Here is a 20,994-nt window from a genome sequence, read left to right as displayed (position 1 = left end):
AAGGCTTAGCACAAGACCAAATAACGACAAAAATATACCACAGTCTTAATAAATACCCTTTGGAAGGAAAAATAATAGTTCAAGTAAGGTTTCTTCTTGGCAAATAGTTCGTTAGCAAAGTATTCTTCTGAGCACAGTTCTTTGGCAACAATGTAACCCCCACAGGAGTCACACGACGTCGAGTCTACAAGATTCCCAAGGTTCGGCGTCGACCGCGAGGAGCGCTACGTCGAGCCTGGAGTCGCAACAGACCCCACAAGTACAGTACCTTGAGAAATGAAGAAAACGATGATCCACGGCGTCGAGATGTCGGCGTCGAGGTCGTGCCTCGGAGTCGGGTCAATCCGCAGCGGCGTCGAGGGTTGTCGGGCCGGAGCAGCGCTCACGGCGTCGAGACGGGCGTCGAGTCGATGCGATCAGCAGCGGCGTCGGGACGGGGTCGCTTGGAGGCAGAGCCGATACTCACTCCTCACTGGCGTCGATACCGGCGTCGAGACGGGGTCACTTGGAGCCGGGGCCGATACCCACTGCTCACTGGCGTTGCTGCTGGCGTCGAGACTGCAGATTTTCCCTTGTGTACTGGAAACAACACTTTCCAGCAATTCAGCAATTCAGTAGATGGTGAAGTCCTTTGGCCCTGTGACTTCAACAGGAGACTGGCACTCTTCCAGTCCTTGGAGATTTTCTAGCAAGTGTTCAGAGAGTACACACCAAGTTCCTCTCTCCTTGTTCCTTGGCAAAAATAAAGAAGCAGCTTTCAGGTTCCTCCACAGCAAAACAGCACTCTGGCAGAAAGGGGAGGCAAGTCCTTAGATCAGCAGGCTTCTTGTCCTTGGTACAGGTTTCCTTGTCAGAAGTGATCTGAGTTCTTGGTTCAGGGGTCCTTCTCTTATACCCCTTTTTCCCTTTGTTCCCTTTGTCCAAGCAGGGCGATTCCCACCATCTCAGGTTTGTTGTGGGTGTTGCCAGGCAGAGGCACCTGGCCTATTCACTGGGCAGGGCAGAGTCCTCAGCCGCCCAGCAGGAGGCGGAGCCAGTATTGTCACTGGTAGGAGCAGGGCTATCAGTCGCCCAGCAGGAGGCGGGGCCAGTATTGTGTCAGGCAGGGCAGGCTACTCTTCCCTCACTCTACGTGTAAACGCCCCATTCACCCCACACTGACTCACTCAGACCTCTGGAGCCACTCAGCCCCTGACACACACGCCAAACCAGCAGAGACCGGTAGATAGTTGGACAAGAAAATAGCCACTTTCTAAAAGTGCTATTTTCAAACATAGAATTTAAAAACCATCCATCCTAAAGGGTGTGTTATTAAATTCTGAGTTCAGGGATACTAAACTCGACATGCTACCATGCTCCCTGAGTCAGATAGATTATAATGGAGTTAATAATCAGTCTGCCCAGTCTGGCCTATTGGAGGCAGGTAGCCCTTCAATAGTGAAAAACGAAAATGGCTGTAATTCACTATTAGGTCATGCCACACACATCAGGGCATGACCTACCTTTTACCAACAATGCACCCTGCCCTAGGGCCTACCATAGAGGTGTCTGAAATGTGGCAAAGTGAAGGTTTAGAGACTGGCAAGTAGGTTTCCTTACCAAGTCGACATGGCAGTCGGGGACTGCACGCAGGCGCCGCGGTGGCAGGCCTGAGACACATTTTGCACGCTGCTTCTGTGGGTGGCACAACCAGTGCTGCAAGCCCACCAGCAGCAGTTAACTTACACGCCCTTGGCACGCGCAGTGCACTAGACTAGGGTCTGAACAGTAAGTCAACCAAGCCAATCATGGTAACACCAATCAACGTAACAATTTAGCATAGGGAGCACTTGCACTGTGGCACTGATCAGCAGTGGCACAGTGCCCAAAGCAATAATCCAGCAAAAACATCGTAAACAGAGGAGGCAAACAGAAAAAATGGAGGAGAGACTCATGCCAATGATGCCAGGTCTAACACATAGTAACAGGGCTATGAATTACTTGCATGAAGACAGAGAAGCCGGGCCTTTGCTCGGTAGCTGGCAGAATGTTTACTTAAACTACTAGACAGGAATGCAGTGGGCAGGGATCGGAGCAGATAACTTCGAAGGTGAAATACAGTTTTTGGCAGGCAGCAGGCTGATGTCAGGCTTCGTGAGCCGCGCAGAGAATGAGACAAAGTTCATGGTCACAGATGCAGGCTCAGACTGGAGCTTTCAGAGGCAGAAGGCAAGAAGAGTTTGATGACAGAATCAGGGCCTACTTGCCTGGACTGTAAAATGGCATAAGTGAACCATATAAAGCCGGTGGCCTTTCATACTTAGGAATGGAATATCCGGCCTATTCATGGCGGATCTGACAGAGGACATGTTAACGGTGGACGCACATGTATTTGCGTCTTCATAACTGGAACTGGAGGGAACATACATGTACTTGTAACATGCACATAGAACCGTTGGGGTCCAAGATAGGGGACATAACTGACCAGAAAAATCCATATTTCCACAGTTAAAATAAAGAATACTTTAATAGAGAATGTGTGGTTACCTTGCAAGGAGCGGATGGGGGAGAAGGCCATATGGAGCTGCTGGCTGTTCCAGTTAACTAACGTTGCGGAGCAACCGGCCCCAGCTCACTGAAGAACCATGTAACATAATAGCTGCCAAGGTTTCAGATTGCAATGTGTGACATTTTCATAATTTCAGTGCAATTATGAGTGACAATTCAACTACTATGAGTGACACTTTCTCGTGAGCAAAATCAAGCAAAGACGACGAGGGAAACATATCCGAAAAGTACACCCATTTGAGCAATGAGATGGTCTTTAGAACCTTGTGTTTAAACACACGTAGTTAAGCTAAACTAACCACATTATAACAAAAATAAGCCCATGTCCAACTTGTAGTGGGAAAAGGGATGAGGTGGACGAGATATCACAAGGACCATGGCACTGTGAACATCTCAATGTAGAAATTCATGTGAGTGGGCAGGATTTCTTTACATAGGAAGAAGGACTCCTATGACAGAAGATGTAAACAAGTAATGCTGAATCGGTAGTAAGCAACATCATAAATAGGACCATAGTTATTTTATGCTCTAGGTACTTGACTTTAACAACCATTTTAAACGAGTAGTACATGGCTTCATGAGTCATTGTTGCGCATAGTGCTCTCCAGTAACGTTATGCACATTTCATGACATCTATTTAAACAGTCAACAAAAAGTAACATTATCACCAGAAACCAGTATTTTTTACACTCATTTGTACACACTTTACCTGTAATTATAAGAAGAAAGTTTTAAAAAATGTTTGAGCTGCATTAATGATCCTTTACTGATAAAGTAAACAAAAAGAAAAGCCATGCTAAAAATAAATTCAGATGATTCATACATTTCAATAGATCCGATTCAGATGGGAGACTCCCAATTTTAAAGCCAAAAATTGCTTTATTTTGGCTGGCTCCGGCTTGAAATGTAGAAATGGTAATCTCAAATTACAATTCACCAGATATTGATGCAGCCTACTGCTACTATAATAGCATACTAATATGGAACTCAAATCATCCGTACATCAAAACAATTCTCCTTACAAGTTTATTTTGCATGAGGCCAAATGCCAAAAGAAACGAACAGCAATTGAGGAACTGCTGCTATACGTACTTACAAGTGTCGGCTCCAGGCTGTGTCCCCCATGCTGGTGGTTTAACTGTGTTTGGCATGCTGTAAACAGCCCAGAAGACACTCTCTTTGACCTCTGCAGCACTGCTGTAAATCCGTTGACCTGGATCGGACTTTCCTATCATTCTCAAAGGGCCTGAGGCCCAAGAAGGGAGGGGGTCAATCTGCGTGAAGCCCCGAGGGTCTGAGAGGCGCTGTGCTGCTCTCCAGGCGCTTGCAAAACTGCCTTTCTCAGTGCAATTGAGTGTCCTCTTTGCCCCCACATGGAAGGCAGGTGAATATTACCTCGCTATCTGGCCAGGGTGCCTGAGCCTCGGAGGCAAAGGCTGCTGAGGCAGGCAGACGGTGCAGGGCCTGCAGGACTTCCAAAACTCAGTGCCAGTGAGCGTGACCTCTAGGGTCATGTACTATGGACCAAAATACGGGCCAACTTCTGTCTGTTTCCAGATGGAAGGTAGGCTGTAGATTGACGCACACACCAAGTTTCCTGCTAGCACTGCTGAAAGGGGCTCCTTATAACGGTCAACTCGTGCTCAGGCGAAATGCCTTTCCAGGACATGCACATGGGTAGTCATGCAGCAGTTCTTATCATCGCTACTGAAGCCAAAATGAGCGCTGCAGCGCACTTCATACCTTGGTTCAGTCGGGAGTCTGTGCGCTACTCAGGACCCGGATATTGCGCTAATCACAAGCACAAGCACGTGACTTGGGCGTGATCTGTAATTAAACGGCGGCCGTAGGCAAAACGGTGCCGTAACTCCTGAAGTCCCTCGAGATGCTGTGGCACATGAAACAAGCATTTACAATGCAACGGTCTCGGCATTGTTAAAGTTAGAGCTATTGGCATTGCTCATGACAATGCCGTTTCTTTAAATGTTTTGAAAACAAAAACATAAACAAAAATAATGTAATGAGCAATGCCAATAGCTCTAACTTTACCAATGCCGAGACCATTGCATTGTAAATGCTTGTTATATTACTTTAATACCGTTATCGTAGAATGCGTTTGTTTTGTACAGAACACCATTAAAATCTCCCATCTTCAGTGCTGTGACTAGCACGAGCTACATCATCCAACTCAACGGTACTAATTGGATCAACTTCAAAAGCATGGCACAGACTTTATTTTTTCAGGTCTGTTGGTCCAAGTGAACTAAACCTGGACTACGATTCCCAGAATGCACTCGTGTGTAATGAAGATACAGGACTGGTCTTCAGACTTTTAATACTAAACTAAACATTTTGTAATTTATGATGCTGGGGCGCTGCAAGCTCGTTCTGTATCCCATATGTCAGAGGCGCAACTAGAGACAAATTTTGGGGGGGGGGCTAAGCAAAAATTTCAGGGGGGGGCTGAATCTTTAAACAGTATGCAGAGTGGCGCTGATTTTGGGGGTTGGGGGGGGGGCTGAATCTAGGTAGAGTGGAGCTGAAGGGGCTCTTAGAAGGGGTGAAACAACAGCGAGGCCTCATTAACATGCAAATGGTCTTTTTAAAGACCTGTGAAGTGCTCGGGCACGAATTTGAGTCTGCCCGGGAAGCGGTCTCATCCCGGGCTGCCACACACGACGGTGGGGAGCCCTTTGAGTTCAATGGGTGTTGCGCGCCTGCCATATGTTATTTCTTCAATATGTGGTAAGGTGGCCATGTGTACCTCATCAATTATAAACTGCATTAATTCGAGGCGCCCTAACATCCGAGGGGGCTTGTCCTCGCCGAAATGAAACTTCAAGACAAATAAATAAACATTCATGTAATCTAAAGAAAGGGAGAGGCGAGCTTCGGCACCCCCCACCCCACACTGCCTGCACTCACCGAGGCCGGCTTGCCCGTGGCTTTGGCCAGCTGCTGGGTGAGCTCGCCCAGCAGGTTTTCGGGGACGGCATCCTTGCAGACGTTGGTGTTTATTACGAAGGTGGGCATCTCGGAGGTGTGACGCGGGCCTCACTGGTGCTGTATGGGCGGGAAGGGCCTCTTTGCTGCGATGCTGCTGCGGAAGATTGATAATGGCCTCTGTCTGTCCTGCGGTGGTGCTGCTGGAGGGACAGAAGAGCGCGAGCCTCGACGCTGCCTGTGCTGGGAGATGAAAGATGGAGGGCGGTCGCAGCCTCTTGTACTGAATAATGCGCAAACAGTAAGGAGCGCTGCCACCTTCACCATTTGGAGCCCCATCCTTTAAAATCTGGATGGATTGATTGATGACCTGAGCGCGAGGCCCCTGTGCAGTTGCTGGTCACTTGCTGAACTCTCGCAGATTCCGCAAAATAACGACGGCGACCTCCGGCTCTGACACACAGGGCGACGCAATCACGTTGAGACAGACAGTGTGTGCTTTTCACCCGGTGGTTATCGTGGAAACAACATTTGCATAATGCTGTACAGAGCATTTCTAAAATGTGGCGCATTCTAAATGGCCATCGACCTAACCTAGTTGTTTGTTTTTTGGTGTAATTTTGAAAATAAAACTTAGACTCCAATTTTGGCAACTGTTGAGAATTCCAACTTCCTGCCCAGTGCTCTAAAGGACGTGACGGTGGAAAAAGAATTCCCTGATTTCCGTCCAGCCATGTCCAGCTATCTGTACTCATACATCTGCCAATTTACAAATTAATGCCACGTTGAGGAGGGGCCTTGGAGGGGGCCTTGTGCTGAGAGCTACCTAAGAGGCTCTCTGCTCCACACCAAGCCCCCCACACTTCTCCCAAACAAGGCAGAGCAAAAGGCACACCACTGCCTTTCTCCGAGGTCAAGAAGAAATGCCTCGGAAAAAGGCAGCGGCATTTTCGGATTCGGGGGCATGTTTGTCTAATTATCTCCTCCAGCCATTGGCTGGAGGAGATAAAAGAGACTTTCTGCAAAAAACACGCCCCCCGATCCGAAAAAGACGGGGCCTGATCGGAGTGACTGACCTCTTCTCCAGTGGCTGGCCAGCATTTACGAGGCCAGCCAATGGAGAACAGGGGAGAAGAGGGGCTGGATCAAGCCCCTCTTGTCCAAGTCATTAAATCTCCGACTTCCGGTTCTGCCTTTCGGCAGACCGGTAGTCCTCGACCTAAAAACGGGGGTATTGTATTCTTTCTTTCGTGCATGAATGTGCAAGTCCTCTAAAGCACAATGCACAAAATAAGTTTTCCTGGAAGTGTTTGTGATAACATGTAATATGGATTATTCGTTACGACTGTTACGTTCTATCTGGGGATGGCCTGACAGCATGAAAAAAGCTGTAGTACCGGCCCCGGAAAATAAGTGCCGGTGCTGAGCCCCGGAAAGCTCCGGCACAAATTAAGCACTGCACTCCTTCCTCCGTTCGTTGCACGAACGCTCAGCCTCACAGTAGGAAACATCCAGTAAGTATCTTAGTTCCCTGCTGTCCTTTCCTTTTCCTTTTGTTTCGCCAAAGGGCAGAGGTCACCCTCCACAAACCCTGGCTGCAACACAACAAAAATGTTCCATGGAGTCACGGCCAGTAGGCCTTACCTCAAATCAGTGGCAGAGCCTCCCTTTTCCGTGGTGGCACCACAAGAACCATCCATCCTGGGCCATAGTGAATGCAGCCGGCGGGCGCCTTTTACTGATGCATCCAAATGAACCTTGACGAGAAAGGCGCCCTTCCAGGCGGCTCTGAAACGGCAGGTGCGTGTGGTGTCCCCCTTCGCTGTTTACTACCACAGCACATTTAAGGTGGGAACAGCTGAGCCTCTGGACTGCATATGATTAAGGGCATCTTATGCTCGAAACGCATTATGCTGCATTCTGTGACTGCTATCCTTGGAAAATAAAAGCAATTTTGATACTTACTTCTCCGAATGGTGGGCTTCTACTTGCCGCGGTAAGGTTTGCGTATGGAATGTTTAGGTGGTGACGACACCCAGAAGCCCGGACCCGCCTGGAAGGGCGCCTTTCTTGTCAAGGTTCATTTGGATATATATATATATTTTGGTGAAGAAAAAACATGCAAGTGCACACATGGGAGGGCATTTTACTATGCACATCTTTAGAGTATGTATAATTTATTCATGCAGAAATATTTAGGCATTTGCACATTTTTGAATTAACAGATGGTTTTGCATCGTTTATTAGGGAACCTTTGTGAATTACAAATACTCAAACTTTTGCCCTCCCCATCGCCCACCTGTAAGGTCGGAGCACTGCATTTCTAAAAGGCACACATACCAACTCACACAGTGCAACCATGTGACACACGATATCGGCTCCCATCACACAGTCTCCCTGTGAGAAACCGATATCACACAGTGGCCTGGCAAAACAACCTGAAAACCACTGTAAATAGTGGTTTAACAGCTTGTTTTCCGAGGCTTGGAAAAGCCGACGTCCGTTAAGGGATATCGCCACCAGCCTCAACAAGCTATATGGTTTTTTTTTTGGTAAGAGGGAGTTTGGGGGCTGGTGTGGTTCAATAGTACCTCGTAGGTACTTCTCAGCATGATGCCACACCCCTTCAAGGCCCGCCCCCTCCTCACACTGTGCAATTGTTTTTCAAATTTGCGTCTTCCACAGCAGAGCAACTCTTTCTCTCCCCTTCTTTTTTAGCATGAATATTCAAAGCCATCTCAGACTGGTGTTGTAATATCCGACTACCACTGGGTGGAGCCTTACTCCAGCTAATGCAGCAGCAGGACTAAACTCGAGACCCTGAAGTTGGGGTTAACCCGTGTTTTTCCTCTTTTAGGTAATCTAAAACATGCGGGACTGTGAAACTGAACAGCTTCTCTGAACTTCTTTCTAGACTGATTAGTCATGGTTCAAAATGTGCACACTCTGAACCACAACGTGGAAGGGGAGGGTGGAGGAGTGGTAATACGTCAGCAGCCAGCAAGATGGCTCAGCAATTTAAGACATCTAGTTTAACCTGCTGGTCAGACGTTTGAAGTGGTCTTAGCCTTTCATCCGTACACAGTTGATAATCAGAGCACTCTGTGAGTAAATATAGTATCCATATTTTAAATTGCCAAAAAAACAGTCATTGTTATTGTAATAATCCTTCAGGTGCCAATAACCTTTATTTATTTGAGGTTTTTGAAAAGTGCCTTCATTGTCTGTTCTCACATTCTCCATGTATCCAACACGGACATTCAGTGCTCTAGTGTGCAGTACTGAAGTAACAACTACCTCACGGCACTGTACCCTGCCTTCTCATCTCACCTCATTTTACCCTGTCCAACCCGACCCTGTGCCATCAAATCAAGCTCCATCACACCCCACAATGCCCATCTCATCCCTTGCCTTCCCCTCACATCTCATCCCACCCCCTCCCATCCCATTTGCATCAAATCCCACCCAACCGTCCTCTCATCCCATCCAAATGCTACTCTATCGACCTCAAGCCTACCAACCCTATCCTTATCTCATCCCATCTCCTCGAATTCTATCCCACCCCAAAGCCCATCCCATCCCATCCATTTCCCCTCCCCATTCCCTATCCTATTGCATTCCATCCCACCATTCTCCTATCTCATTCCATCCACTCACATCCCATCCATTACACTCTGGTCCCCATTGTATCTCCCCTCCCCACCCACCATTTTCCCATATCATCTCATCCTCTCATGCCCCATCTCCCTCACCTGATTCTCTTCTCAGCCTACCCACCTAATTCCAACCCCCACACTTACTTCACCAGCCCTTATTGCATAGTTACTCACAAACCTTTTCCCAGGAGCCAAAATGTATGGTCTGTGGTGTGACCGAGGGCTGCCATGATGCTTGCAAGGTGGGGGCTGGGAGGCGGGGGGGGGAGGGGGGGGGATGGTGATCAACCTAGTGGGCCCATGGTGGCCTTCTTTTATGCAGAACAACAAAATAAATCGCCTAAAAAATGCAGTAAAATGTCTAGATTTGAGCCACAAAATGTGTTAATCCATGCAGCAATATCCAGGGGGTCTGGCAAGGGACTTTATATCGATTTCATTACACTACTGCAAGCACTGACTTGTTACCCTTCTTTTACCAGCAGTTAGTACCCTTCCCTGCAAGGGCATGTAATGGCTGTTACACTTTCCATGCTCACACTTATCAGAGCATTACAACCCTGATCACACGACCAGGAAGACTAATCTTCCTAATGGATGATAAAATACCCCCCTTTTCCCAATTTCTACAAGGATATCCATACAAGCTCAGGTAATTAAACATCCCCCCTCCCGTGCTGTACTCTAAGGAACCACTTGTTTAGAAGTACTTCTGCCTTCTCTCCTTCCATTGTAGGGCTAAGTGTTTGCCCTTCCCACTGCGCTCTCCCATTGGGGATTACCCCATCGCCGGGTTCACTCCCTTGATCCTCCTATGAAACAAGTGCCATTCCAAATATAAATAATGGGGCAGATTTATATCGGACTTGCGCCACTTTTACGCCGCCGTTGCGTCACTTTTGTGACGCAGCGGCGGCGTAAACCCTGCGCCATGTTGCGCCCCATTTACAACGTGACGCATCTCGGGAGATGCGTCACGTTGTAAAGCTTGTGCCACATGTGGGCGTACCTGCACAGGAGGGGGCGTTCCGATGCAGGAACGCCTCCTAAAAGTGGCTGAGTGAAATCTACAAGATTTCACTCAGTCACTTTTGAGCCCATGCTGCGTCAAAACCCTGCGCCTGCTTGAAGCAGGCGTAAGGATTGACGCAGCATTGTAACCATAGGGCCCCCCAGAGCATTGCTGGAGCTGCGTCGCGCTTGCGACGCAACTCCAGCAATGCGCCACTTTTACGGCACAGATGCGTCACGCATCTGTGCCGTTTTTGCCCCATGGTGCGCCGCATTATAAATGCGGCGCATCCATGGTGGCGGAGATGTGGCGCACAATAACTGGCGCATCCCTGCTGATATGCAGGGATGCGCCAGTCGTCATAAATCTGCCCCAATGTATATATAATCAGGCCTCATTCTTATCCGAGAATTCTGACCCCAATGTTTCTTTAGTTTTAGATACTGGGTGCTCACACACCCTGTCCTGATGATGACCTCACAGTGCTAGAAGTCGACACGCCGGCCACAGCAGACATAGATCGACTCCTATTCGGTTACATAAAAATAACTAAAGAAGTCACACGTCTTTCTGTTTTTATGTGATGCACTTTTCTCTATCACTCACCTATCACTGCACGTCTCTTTCCTCCAAAGTGAGCTCCGTATCTTTGCTACACTACCAAAAGAAAGCTTGTGATTCTTCAAGAATACACCATCAATAAATTAATTGCAACATAACAACGTTTATTTGCCTGTTTCTGCTTGCCCTGCTCTTGTAATTTGTTGAGGCTATTTCTCTTTCTTGAATGTGATTAATTTCCTAAGTGAACCACTGTTTCATGCTAAATGTATTACTACCCCAGGCTCTCTAAAACTGTGGGGTCACCCTTGTTGAAATATACATGTTCTTTGCTTTGAGCAGCGGTTTCTGCTGCATTTAGCACACTGGATAATGTTTTATGGGCTTGCAAGATGTAGAGACGTTTTAAGGTGTGGGCAAAGTGGGCATTTGAGCAGCGTCCTCACCCATCCAAGTGTCCCCCTAAGAAAGTGAAACATTCCTTCTATTTGAATTCTGTCTATTCTATTTCTCGATCTAAACCTCTCTACGTCTATGCCTACTCTGCCACAGACTCTATCAACCCAGTGTAGTTTTAAGGATGTTTGGTGTGCCAGGTCAGCTATACCTCAGCTGTTTTGTGTGTGACCCTGTTAAAGTAAAACATATTATTTAATATTGTTTGGCAGCATTCGTACTTGAATTAACAGGAAAGGGTAATGAAAAATTCAAATTTGTAATGTAAAGGGACCCCTATAATATGTCTTGCCCAGGCTCAAAAAGACCTTAAGATGACACTGACAAAACACTTCTTATTTGTTAACAGAGCAAAATAAAAAGGCAGAAAGGAAGAGCAAGACAGTGTGGGAGGGGGTAGAGAATGATGGAAAGATTAACTTACTGAACAAGGTATATTTGACTAAAACCTACACCATTGAAAACACGTCAAATGTCACCAGTGGATATTTTAAGATCGCGTTACCCAACATGTCAGCAAAGTAACGTTGTTTTAGAGGTTTAGAGACACTTGCGAGTGTGACTTTCAAATTATGTACGATTTTCCGAAAATTTGCATATTACATCCCACATGATCAATTGCAAATGTCTGCACAACTCACATGCAATACCCACATGATGAGCCTTTACTTTCTTACAACTTCAGAGGAATATCAACAATGGAAAGATGGTTAGAGATCCCGGATTCCTCATTTCAGTTTCTCATATGCAAGCATGTTAGGAATGAGCAAGAAGAGGAGGAAGGAATGGAGGTGCAAAACCTCCATACGAAGGTCAAATAACGGAATAAAAATTATATATTCTCATGCAAAAATCCAAAACAGATGCCCCATAGTGAACTTTGTGGCCACGTGAGGAATGCTATATCACTACAGAAAAACATACAGGGGCAGATTTACAAGAAACTGACACATCTGTACAGATGCCTCAGTTTCCCTGCGCCTCCATATGACACCCTTGTGCCACCATGGATGTGCCGTATTTACAATACAGCCCACAATGGTGCAAGTATTGAAAGATGCGTGAGAGTTTGACGCATCTGTTGGTGCAAAAGTGGCGCATTGTTGGAGTTGCTCATGAAAGTGACGCAACTCCAGCAATGCGCCACAACAGATAGGTGATAAACATTCAAAAAGTCCTGTGTCATTCCTTATGCCTGGTCTGAGCAGGCGAAGGGACTTTGATGCAGTGAAGGCGTAGAGTGACGCAATGAAATGTTGTAAATTTCACCATGTCAGTTCTACATGGCTTTTTGCGTGGGAACGCCCAGCCTGCATACATTATACCTGTCGCAGGGCTTTACAAGGTGACGCATCTCTCTAGATGTGCCACGTTGTAAATTGGTCTCAACGTGGTGCATTGTTTACGCCACCGCTGCGTCACAAAAAATGTGGCAACGGCAGCACAAAAGTGTTGCAAGGGGCTTGTAATTCTCCCCCACGGTGTTATTGCCTGAAGCTACCCTCTTGTTTTCTGTTATTTAAGCAACATTCATACTACATTACTCAGGGAGCTCGTCGGTTGCAAAAAACTGTTGTGCTATAAAATATTATTATCTTCCAGAATTGTTCATTTGTTGTGCTGATGAAATATAACATAACAGATCACAACACAAATTATGTCAGTTAAAAAAAAATACATCTGTGAAGGATTAGCTTTTGTAGAGCTGATTTCCGACTTTGAAAAATGGCGCAGGCTTGGTTTCCTATTTAAAATACTTTGTGAAGTGCTTATGGTCATCTCACATTCCAACCATTCGTCTTTAGAAAGGCAGTCGAGACTTGAAATGTCTTTTCTGTCTCCCTGTGCAGCAGGTTTTCTACAGTGTGCAGCCGAAGAGCCCTCCCTTCCCTCCACTTGAGCAGGATACATAACCTGACACTGAACTGAAGTTAGTTTTAATAAACTTGGGTCGACAGAGCAGTGCAACAGCCCTGACCTCTCAATAAATGTGCTTCTGAGCAGGCCAGCTCACAGAAATGGAGAGCATCCAGTCACGGCCTTTCTCAGAGCAAAAGAGGGCGACAATTACTCACTGCTGGTGCACTCTGGCCTCATTCTCAGTGAGCCGAAGGCCGCTTGTTCCACTCGGCTTCACTGCAGATATCTGGCGCTGTAAAGGCTGGAGCAATGCTCCAGCTGATTCTAGAGGGGTTGTCATGAGTGGGGTGTGAGGGACGCCATCTTCTTGAACCTATTCCCCAATTCAGGGGATGTTTTTACATATGGCCAGGCAGACAGGGGTCAATAGTTGTTGTTATGATTGTTGCATACCTTTCTCTGGGCACACTCTTGCCTGGGTTGAATGGGTGTATATTCAGTCACCCCATGCAAATGCCATGGTGGAGAGAGCCAGGGCAAGTGTTCGCCCTGTACAGAGTCCATGTTCAGTTCACATACACTGGCTCTGGGGCACATTAGCAGATGCCTGTAGTGTCGTATATGGACACATTGTATACGCTGTTCACAAAGATTAATCTGGATGAATTTTTTATATGCCCGGACCACCTTAGATATTTACCATGCTAGATCTCTCTGTAGCGTCTTTAAGTTGAGCTGGAACAGACATGAAGTACGGGAGCACGTTCAAGACGCACTGGAACAGCTCTGGAGTGCTGGCACGTCTGCAAGGTGCACTGGTGCAAAGCTAGAGTTGCCTGGAGCATTCACAATGTGCCCTGGGGCAAAGCTAGAGCTGCCTGGGGCATCTGCAAGGTGCACAAGAGCAGACCTAGAAGTGCCGGAAGCATCTTCAAGGTGCACTGGAGAAAAGCTAGAGGTGCCTACAACATCTTCAACGATCACTGGAGCAACGTTAGAGCTGCCTAGGGGCATCTTCAAGGAGCACTGGAGCAAAGCTAGAGCTGCCTGGGGCATCTGCAAGGTGCACAAGAGCAGACCTAGAAGTGCATGAAGCATCTTCAAGGTGCACTGGAGAAAAGCTAGAGGTGCCTAGAGCATCTTCAACAATCACTGGAGCAACGTTAGAGCTGCCTGTGGGCACCTTCAAGGAGCACTGGAGCAAAGCTAGAGCTGCCTGGGGAATCTTCAAGGTGCAAAAGAGCAGACCTAGAAGTGCCTGAAACATCTTCAAGGTGCACTGGAGCAAAGCTAGAGGTGCCTAGAGCATCTTCAAGGATCACTGGAGCAACGTTAGAGCTGCCTGGGGGCATCTTCAAGGTTCACTGGAGCAAAGCTAAAGCTGCCTGGGGGCATCTTCAAGGAGCACTGGAGCAAAGCTAGAGCTGCCTGGGGCATCTGCAAGGTGCACAAGAGCAGACCCAGAAGTGCCTGAAGCATCTTCAAGGTGCACTGGAGAAAAGCTAGAGGTGCCTAGAGCATCTTCAACAATCACTGGAGCAACGTTAAAGCTGCCTGGGGGCATCTTCAAGGAGCACTGGAGCAAAGCTAGAGCTGCCTGGGGCATCTTCAAGGTGCACAAGAGCAGACCTAGAAGTGCCTGAAACATCTTCAAGGTGCACTGGAGCAAAGCTAGAGGGGCCTAGAGCATCTTCAAGGATCACTGGAGCAACGTTAGAGCTGCCTGGGGGCATCTTCAAGGTTCACTGGAGCAAAGCTAAAGCTGCCTGGGGACATCTTCAAGGTTCACTGGAGCAAAGCTAGAGCTGCCTAGGGGCATCTTCAAGGTTCACTGGAGCAAAGCTAGAGCTGCCTGGGGGCATCTTCAAGGTTCACTGGAGCAAAACTAGAGCTACCTAGGGGCATCTTCAAGGTTCACTGGAGAAACGTTAGAGCTGCCTGGGGGCATCTTCAAGGTTTACTGGAGCAAAGCTAAAGCTGCCTGGGGGCGTCTTCAAGGTTCACTGGAGCAACGTTAGAGCTGCCTAGGGGCATCTTCAAGGAGCACTGGAGCAAAGCTAAAGCTGCCTGGGGGCATCTTCAAGGTTCACTGGAGCAACGTTAGAGCTGTCTAGGGGCATCGTCAAGGAGCACTGGAGCAAAGCTAGAGCTGCCTGGGGCATCTTCAAGGTGCACAAGAGCAGACCTAGAAGTGCCTGAAACATCTTCAAGGTGCACTGGAGCAAAGCTAGAGGTGCCTAGAGCATCTTCAAGGATCACTGGAGCAATGTTAGAGCTGCCTGGGGGCATCTTCAAGGTTCACTGGAGCAAAGCTAAAGCTGCCTGGGGCATCTTCAAGGTTCACTGGAGCAAAGCTAGAGCTGCCTAGGGGCATCTTCAAGGTTCACTGGAGCAAAGCTAGAGCTGCCTGGGGGCATCTTCAAGGTTCACTGGAGCAAAACTATAGCAGCCTCGGGGCATCTTCAAGGTTCACTGGAGCAAAGCTAGAGCTGCCTGGGGCATCTTCAAGGTGCACTGGAGCAGACCTCGAAGTGCCTGAAACATCTTCAAGGTGCACTGGAGCAACGTTAGAGCTGCCTGGGGGCATCTTCACGGTTTACTGGAGCAAAGCTAAAGCTGCCTGGGGGCATCTTCAAGGTTCACTGGAGCAACGTTAGAGCTGCCTAGGGGCATCTTCAAGGAGCACTGGAGCAAAGCTAGAGGGGCCTAGAGCATCTTCAAGGATCACTGGAGCAAAGCTAAAGCTGCCTGGGGGCATCTTCAAGGTTCACTGGAGCAAAGCTAAAGCTGCCTGGGGGCATCTTCAAGGTTCACTGGAGCAAAGCTAGAGCTGCCTAGGGGCATCTTCAAGGTTCACTGGAGCAAAGCTAGAGCTGCCTGGGGGCATCTTCAAGGTTCACTGGAGCAAAACTAGAGCTACCTAGGGGCATCTTCAAGGTTCACTGGAGAAACGTTAGAGCTGCCTGGGGGCATCTTCAAGGTTTACTGGAGCAAAGCTAAAGCTGCCTGGGGGCGTCTTCAAGGTTCACTGGAGCAACGTTAGAGCTGCCTAGGGGCATCTTCAAGGAGCACTGGAGCAAAGCTAAAGCTGCCTGGGGGCATCTTCAAGGTTCACTGGAGCAACGTTAGAGCTGTCTAGGGGCATCGTAAAGGAGCACTGGAGCAAAGCTAGAGCTGCCTGGGGCATCTTCAAGGTGCACAAGAGCAGACCTAGAAGTGCCTGAAACATCTTCAAGGTGCACTGGAGCAAAGCTAGAGGTGCCTAGAGCATCTTCAAGGATCACTGGAGCAATGTTAGAGCTGCCTGGGGGCATCTTCAAGGTTCACTGGAGCAAAGCTAAAGCTGCCTGGGGCATCTTCAAGGTTCACTGGAGCAAAGCTAGAGCTGCCTAGGGGCATCTTCAAGGTTCACTGGAGCAAAGCTAGAGCTGCCTGGGGGCATCTTCAAGGTTCACTGGAGCAAAACTAGAGCTGCCTCGGGGCATCTTCAAGGTTCACTGGAGCAAAGCTAGAGCTGCCTGGGGCATCTTCAAGGTGCACTGGAGCAGACCTCGAAGTGCCTGAAACATCTTCAAGGTGCACTGGAGCAACGTTAGAGCTGCCTGGGGGCATCTTCATGGTTTACTGGAGCAAAGCTAAAGCTGCCTGGGGGCATCTTCAAGGATCACTGGAGCAACGTTAGAGCTGCCTAGGGGCATCTTCAAGGAGCACTGGAGCAAAGCTAGAGCTGCCTGGGGCATCTTCAAGGTGCACAAGAGCAGACCTAGAAGTGCCTGAAACATCCTCAAGGTGCACTGGAGCAAAGCTAGAGGTGCCTAGAACATCTTCAAGGATCACTGGAGCAACGTTAGAGTTGCCTAGGGGCATCTTCAAGGTTCACTGGAGCAAAGCTAAAGCTGCCTGGGGGCATCTTCAAGGTTCACTGGAGCAAAGCTAGAGCTGCCTAGGGGAATCTTCAAGGTTCACCGGAGCAAAGCTAGAGCTGCCGTGGGGCATCTTCAAGGTTCACTGGAGCAAAACTAGAGCTGCCTCGGGGCATCTTCAAGGTTCACTGGAGCAAAGCTAGAGCTGCCTGGGGCATTTTCAAGGAGCACTAGAGCAGACCTAGAGGTGCCTAAAGCATCTTCAAGGTGCACTGGAGCAAAGATAGAGGTGCCTGGAGCATCTTCAAGGAGCACTAGAGCAGACCTAGAGATGCCTAACACTTCTTCAAGGTGCACTAGAGCAATGTTAGAGCTGCCTGGGGCATTTTCAAGGTGCACTGGAGCAAAGCTAGCTGTGCCTAGAGCATCTTCAAGGATCAGTGAAGCAAAGTTAGAGCTGCCTGGGGCATCTTCAGGGAGCACTGGAGCAAAGCTAGAGCTGCCTGGGGCATCTTCAAGGTGCACTAGAGCAATGTTAGAGCTGCCTGAGGCATCTTCCGGGAGCACTGGAGCAAAGCTAGAGCTGCTTGGGGCATCTTAAAGGTGCACTGGAGCAAAGCTAGAGGTGCCTGATGCTTCTTCAAGGTGCACTAGAGCAATGTTAGAGCTGCCTGGGGCATCTTCAAGGTGCACTGTAGCAAAGCTAGAGGTGCCTAGAGCATCTTCAAGGTGCACTGTAGCAGATCTAGAGCTGCCTGGGGCATTTTCAGGGAGCACTGGAGCAAAGCTAGAGCTGCCTGGGGCATCCTCAAGGTGCACTAGAGCAATGTTAGAGCTGCCTGAGGCATCTTCCGGGAGCACTGCAGCAAAGCTAGAGCTGCCTGGGGCATCTTAAAGGTGCACTGGAGCAAAGCTAGAGGTGCCTAGAACATCTTCAAGGATAACTGGAGCAATGTTAGAGCTGCCTGGGGCATTTTGAAGGTGCACTGGAGCAGACCTAGAGATGCCTGAAGCGCCTTTGGAACGCAAGGATCTGAAAGGTGCTTGGCACATGTCCAGATTCTCCCCAGTGGGAATGGTCATGGATGCAGGGTCAGACAAGTGGAGTAAATCTGGGATGCTCTGTGCCTCTCCGATTCTGCTACGAGGCACTTGTTTTGGAATGAGGCCCCGGATTTCTTCTTTGTGTGTTCTGGGCTGTCAACAGCAACACAGAAACGTGTGCATATTTTCACTCTGCTGTGATACTCAAAACAAACGAATATATGGTTAATAAGTGACATCTAACAAGCCCGTCTCCCTCGGGTAGTTCACCGGTAACCCATGGCTGCAAGATGCACATTAAGGATAGCTCCATCCCCCGTAGTAACCGAATTGGCAACCGTGACAGTGAAACTAATAATTAATAGTTGTCAGTGACCCATGGCATGGGTGCCATCTTCAGCCAGTCCAAACATGTTGAGCTAACATGACTTTGCAGTCTGTTTTTCGTCTGATAACCACAGGCTGAAAAGAGGCTGCATGGTGCCTAGCTATTCATGCCTGGCTGAGCCAGTCAAGACCCGGGGCTAAGTGGCAGCTATGTATTGGTATTATAAAGTGTGAGCCTAGCTAGGAAGCACTGAGTACTGTACATTATGTGGAAAGTTGGGAGACAGTCTTGTACATCACGTGGGGATTCCACAAATCAATTGCCACAATTTTAGGTACAAGGAGTTGAATTGATTTACCAGACTCACATGATGTTGAGTGAAGTGCCGAGGCGAGTTTCAAACCTGTGTCACCAGGTCCCAAAATAGGCAGGTCTGGCATAGACAACACCACAAATTTGGAATGGAGATGGTGTTTGAAAAGTTATTTTTTAATAACAGAGAATTATACAATCACTATTTGCGATTAATTGATTAGAATCAAAGGAGAGAAGTCTGGGAAGGAAAAGAAAAAAATCTGCCCCCAGTTTCGTACCACAGGAAATTATTTTTTGATGGGGTGGAGTACATATGAAAAAGAGAAGTGATATGTTTAATTTGGGTACAAAGACAATACAGTTGATTTGACTTTTAAATGTTAGACTCTTCCACATAATAACATATGTTTCTTTCTTTTAACAGCTACAGGAGTGTTGTGACTGCGAGGCGGGCAGTGATCGCTATCGCTGGGTGCTGGGCGCTATCGCTGGTCGTTGGATTAACTCCCATGTTGGGCTGGAACAATTTGAGTCAACTGAGACACAGCAAAGCGCCAAACTCCAGCGCACCGGAGCTGATTATCACCTGCCAGTTTGAGAATGTCATCAGCATGGAATATATGGTCTACTTCAACTTTTTTGTCTGGGTGTTGCCTCCATTAGTCTTCATGCTGGTCATCTACCTGGAGGTTTTCAACCTGATTCAGAAGCAACTCAACAAGAAGGTCTCCTCCAGCTCGAAGGACCCTCAGAAGTACTACGGGAAGGAGCTGAAGATAGCCAAGTCCTTGGCTCTCATACTCCTACTCTTCGCACTGAGCTGGCTACCCCTCCACACCCTAAACTGTATCACTTTGTTCTGCCCCACGTGCCAGACCCCAATGATAGTGACTTACATTGCCATCTTCTTGACTCACGGCAATTCCGCCATGAACCCCATAGTGTACGCGTTCCGGATCGAACGGTTCCGTACCACCTTCCTGTACATCTGGAAGAAGTACTTCTGCTGCAAATCTAACCGAACAATTAACACTCATCAGACAACCATCATCAATCTTGAGTCGAAGAACATTGTCTAAACCTTTCCTTCTTTTTATAATATGCACTTGTTGAAAATCATTCTTATAAAAACACTACCGCTCCCACTTAATATTTTATTTTTCTTAATTAAGTATATACTGCTTGAAAGAATAGAATTTGCCCCAGATATTCTGGGATGTCTGAATGCAATTGTTAAATACCTGTGGTATCAATAAAAGCCATTTTCCAAGTAGTGACAGCTTTCTGCTATTACGTGTTAATAATGGTCTCTCGTTTGAAAGTATGTTAAAACTGTATCCAATATTGTTATTATCAAAGGAAAACTTCAGACCAAAAGTGCATATGCTGTCACTAATGTAGAGATGTTTTCTCACCAAAAGAAGACACATGATAAAACAACGAATGTATAATCATTTTATTTATGACTGCCTGAGCAGCCTGACTAAGCCATGGAGTCTTGGGAGGGATGGGGCCAGGCCATGGCAGGGGGAGGAGTGGTGGGCACTTATAAGTGCGCATGCCAGTTTGGCTGGCTGCTGAACAGACATCCACACTTATATTTCTCCAACCCAACAGTGTTGCACAGCAGAGTTAGGGAAACGCCCCAGGCTCCCTGTGCCTGAGCGTGCATCAGACCTGCCCACTCAGGCCTATCCAGGCGCTTCTCTCATGCTAGGTTTAGCATGAGCGAAGCGTTTGGATTGGGTGGGGAGACTGTGCTGTGGCCCATGGACTGCCGCGAGGAGAGCTGGAGAGGAGAACCGAGGTGGAGGTGGTTGCCAGCGTCAGGGGCAGGTGAGCCTTTTTTAAAAAATGTACTATTATTCCCCTAACCCACCCCTGCCGCCCCCCCCCCCTCTAGATTGGCGGCAGCCACCACTGCCTTTCCTTATTAAAGTTCTGCACATTCAGTACTCAACCTCCACTTTAGTAGTGCAAGATATCCTTTTTAAATGTTAGGTATTTTAGATGCTGACCTTCTGTCCAAATCATCTGCTTTGGCTCCATCTCCTTCTCTCTTACAGGCAGTAGCGCCTTCAGGACTACAAGACTTGCATGAGTTGCTTCTTGTGGCGTGTCATTTTTGAAGACTCTTGTTTATGTTTGCGAGGAAACAAACGAATGCTTTAAAATCTCAAGGGTACGTTTTACTGTATTCTGCAGCACCGTGTTCTGTCTTTACAGAGCATCGGTTCACCATTGATGACCAAAACCGGACCGTTTATGTAAGCCTGTCTGTAAACGTATCAGCATTCTAGGTGTACCCTAATGCCCATGGTCACGCCTTTACTGTTTATTTAACTTTTTGTTGGGGTTTTAGATAGCGTACTCTAGGCCCAAAGGCTATCACAGAACTCTTCACAGGAA

At 47.9% G+C, this 20,994-nt stretch overlaps 1 protein-coding gene across 1 annotated transcript in view; it reads left to right on the top strand.

Moving 5' to 3' along the window:
* Positions 1–19,858, top strand: part of ADORA1 (adenosine A1 receptor) — a 404,358-nt gene extending 384,500 nt beyond the window's left edge. The window contains exon 2 of the mRNA XM_085600187.1: positions 19,010–19,858. Coding sequence (XP_085456313.1) covers positions 19,010–19,664 — 655 coding nt within the window. The 3' untranslated portion in view covers positions 19,665–19,858. The remainder of the gene's footprint in view (positions 1–19,009) is intronic.
* The last annotated feature ends 1,136 nt before the right edge of the window (positions 19,859–20,994 follow it).

Source organism: Triturus cristatus, chromosome 1_2, assembly GCF_964204655.1.
Source record: "Triturus cristatus chromosome 1_2, aTriCri1.1, whole genome shotgun sequence".
Taxonomy (NCBI): Eukaryota; Metazoa; Chordata; class Amphibia; order Caudata; family Salamandridae; genus Triturus; species Triturus cristatus.
Note: the sequence above shows the minus strand (reverse complement) of the source record. Positions and strands in the feature narration are given on the sequence as shown.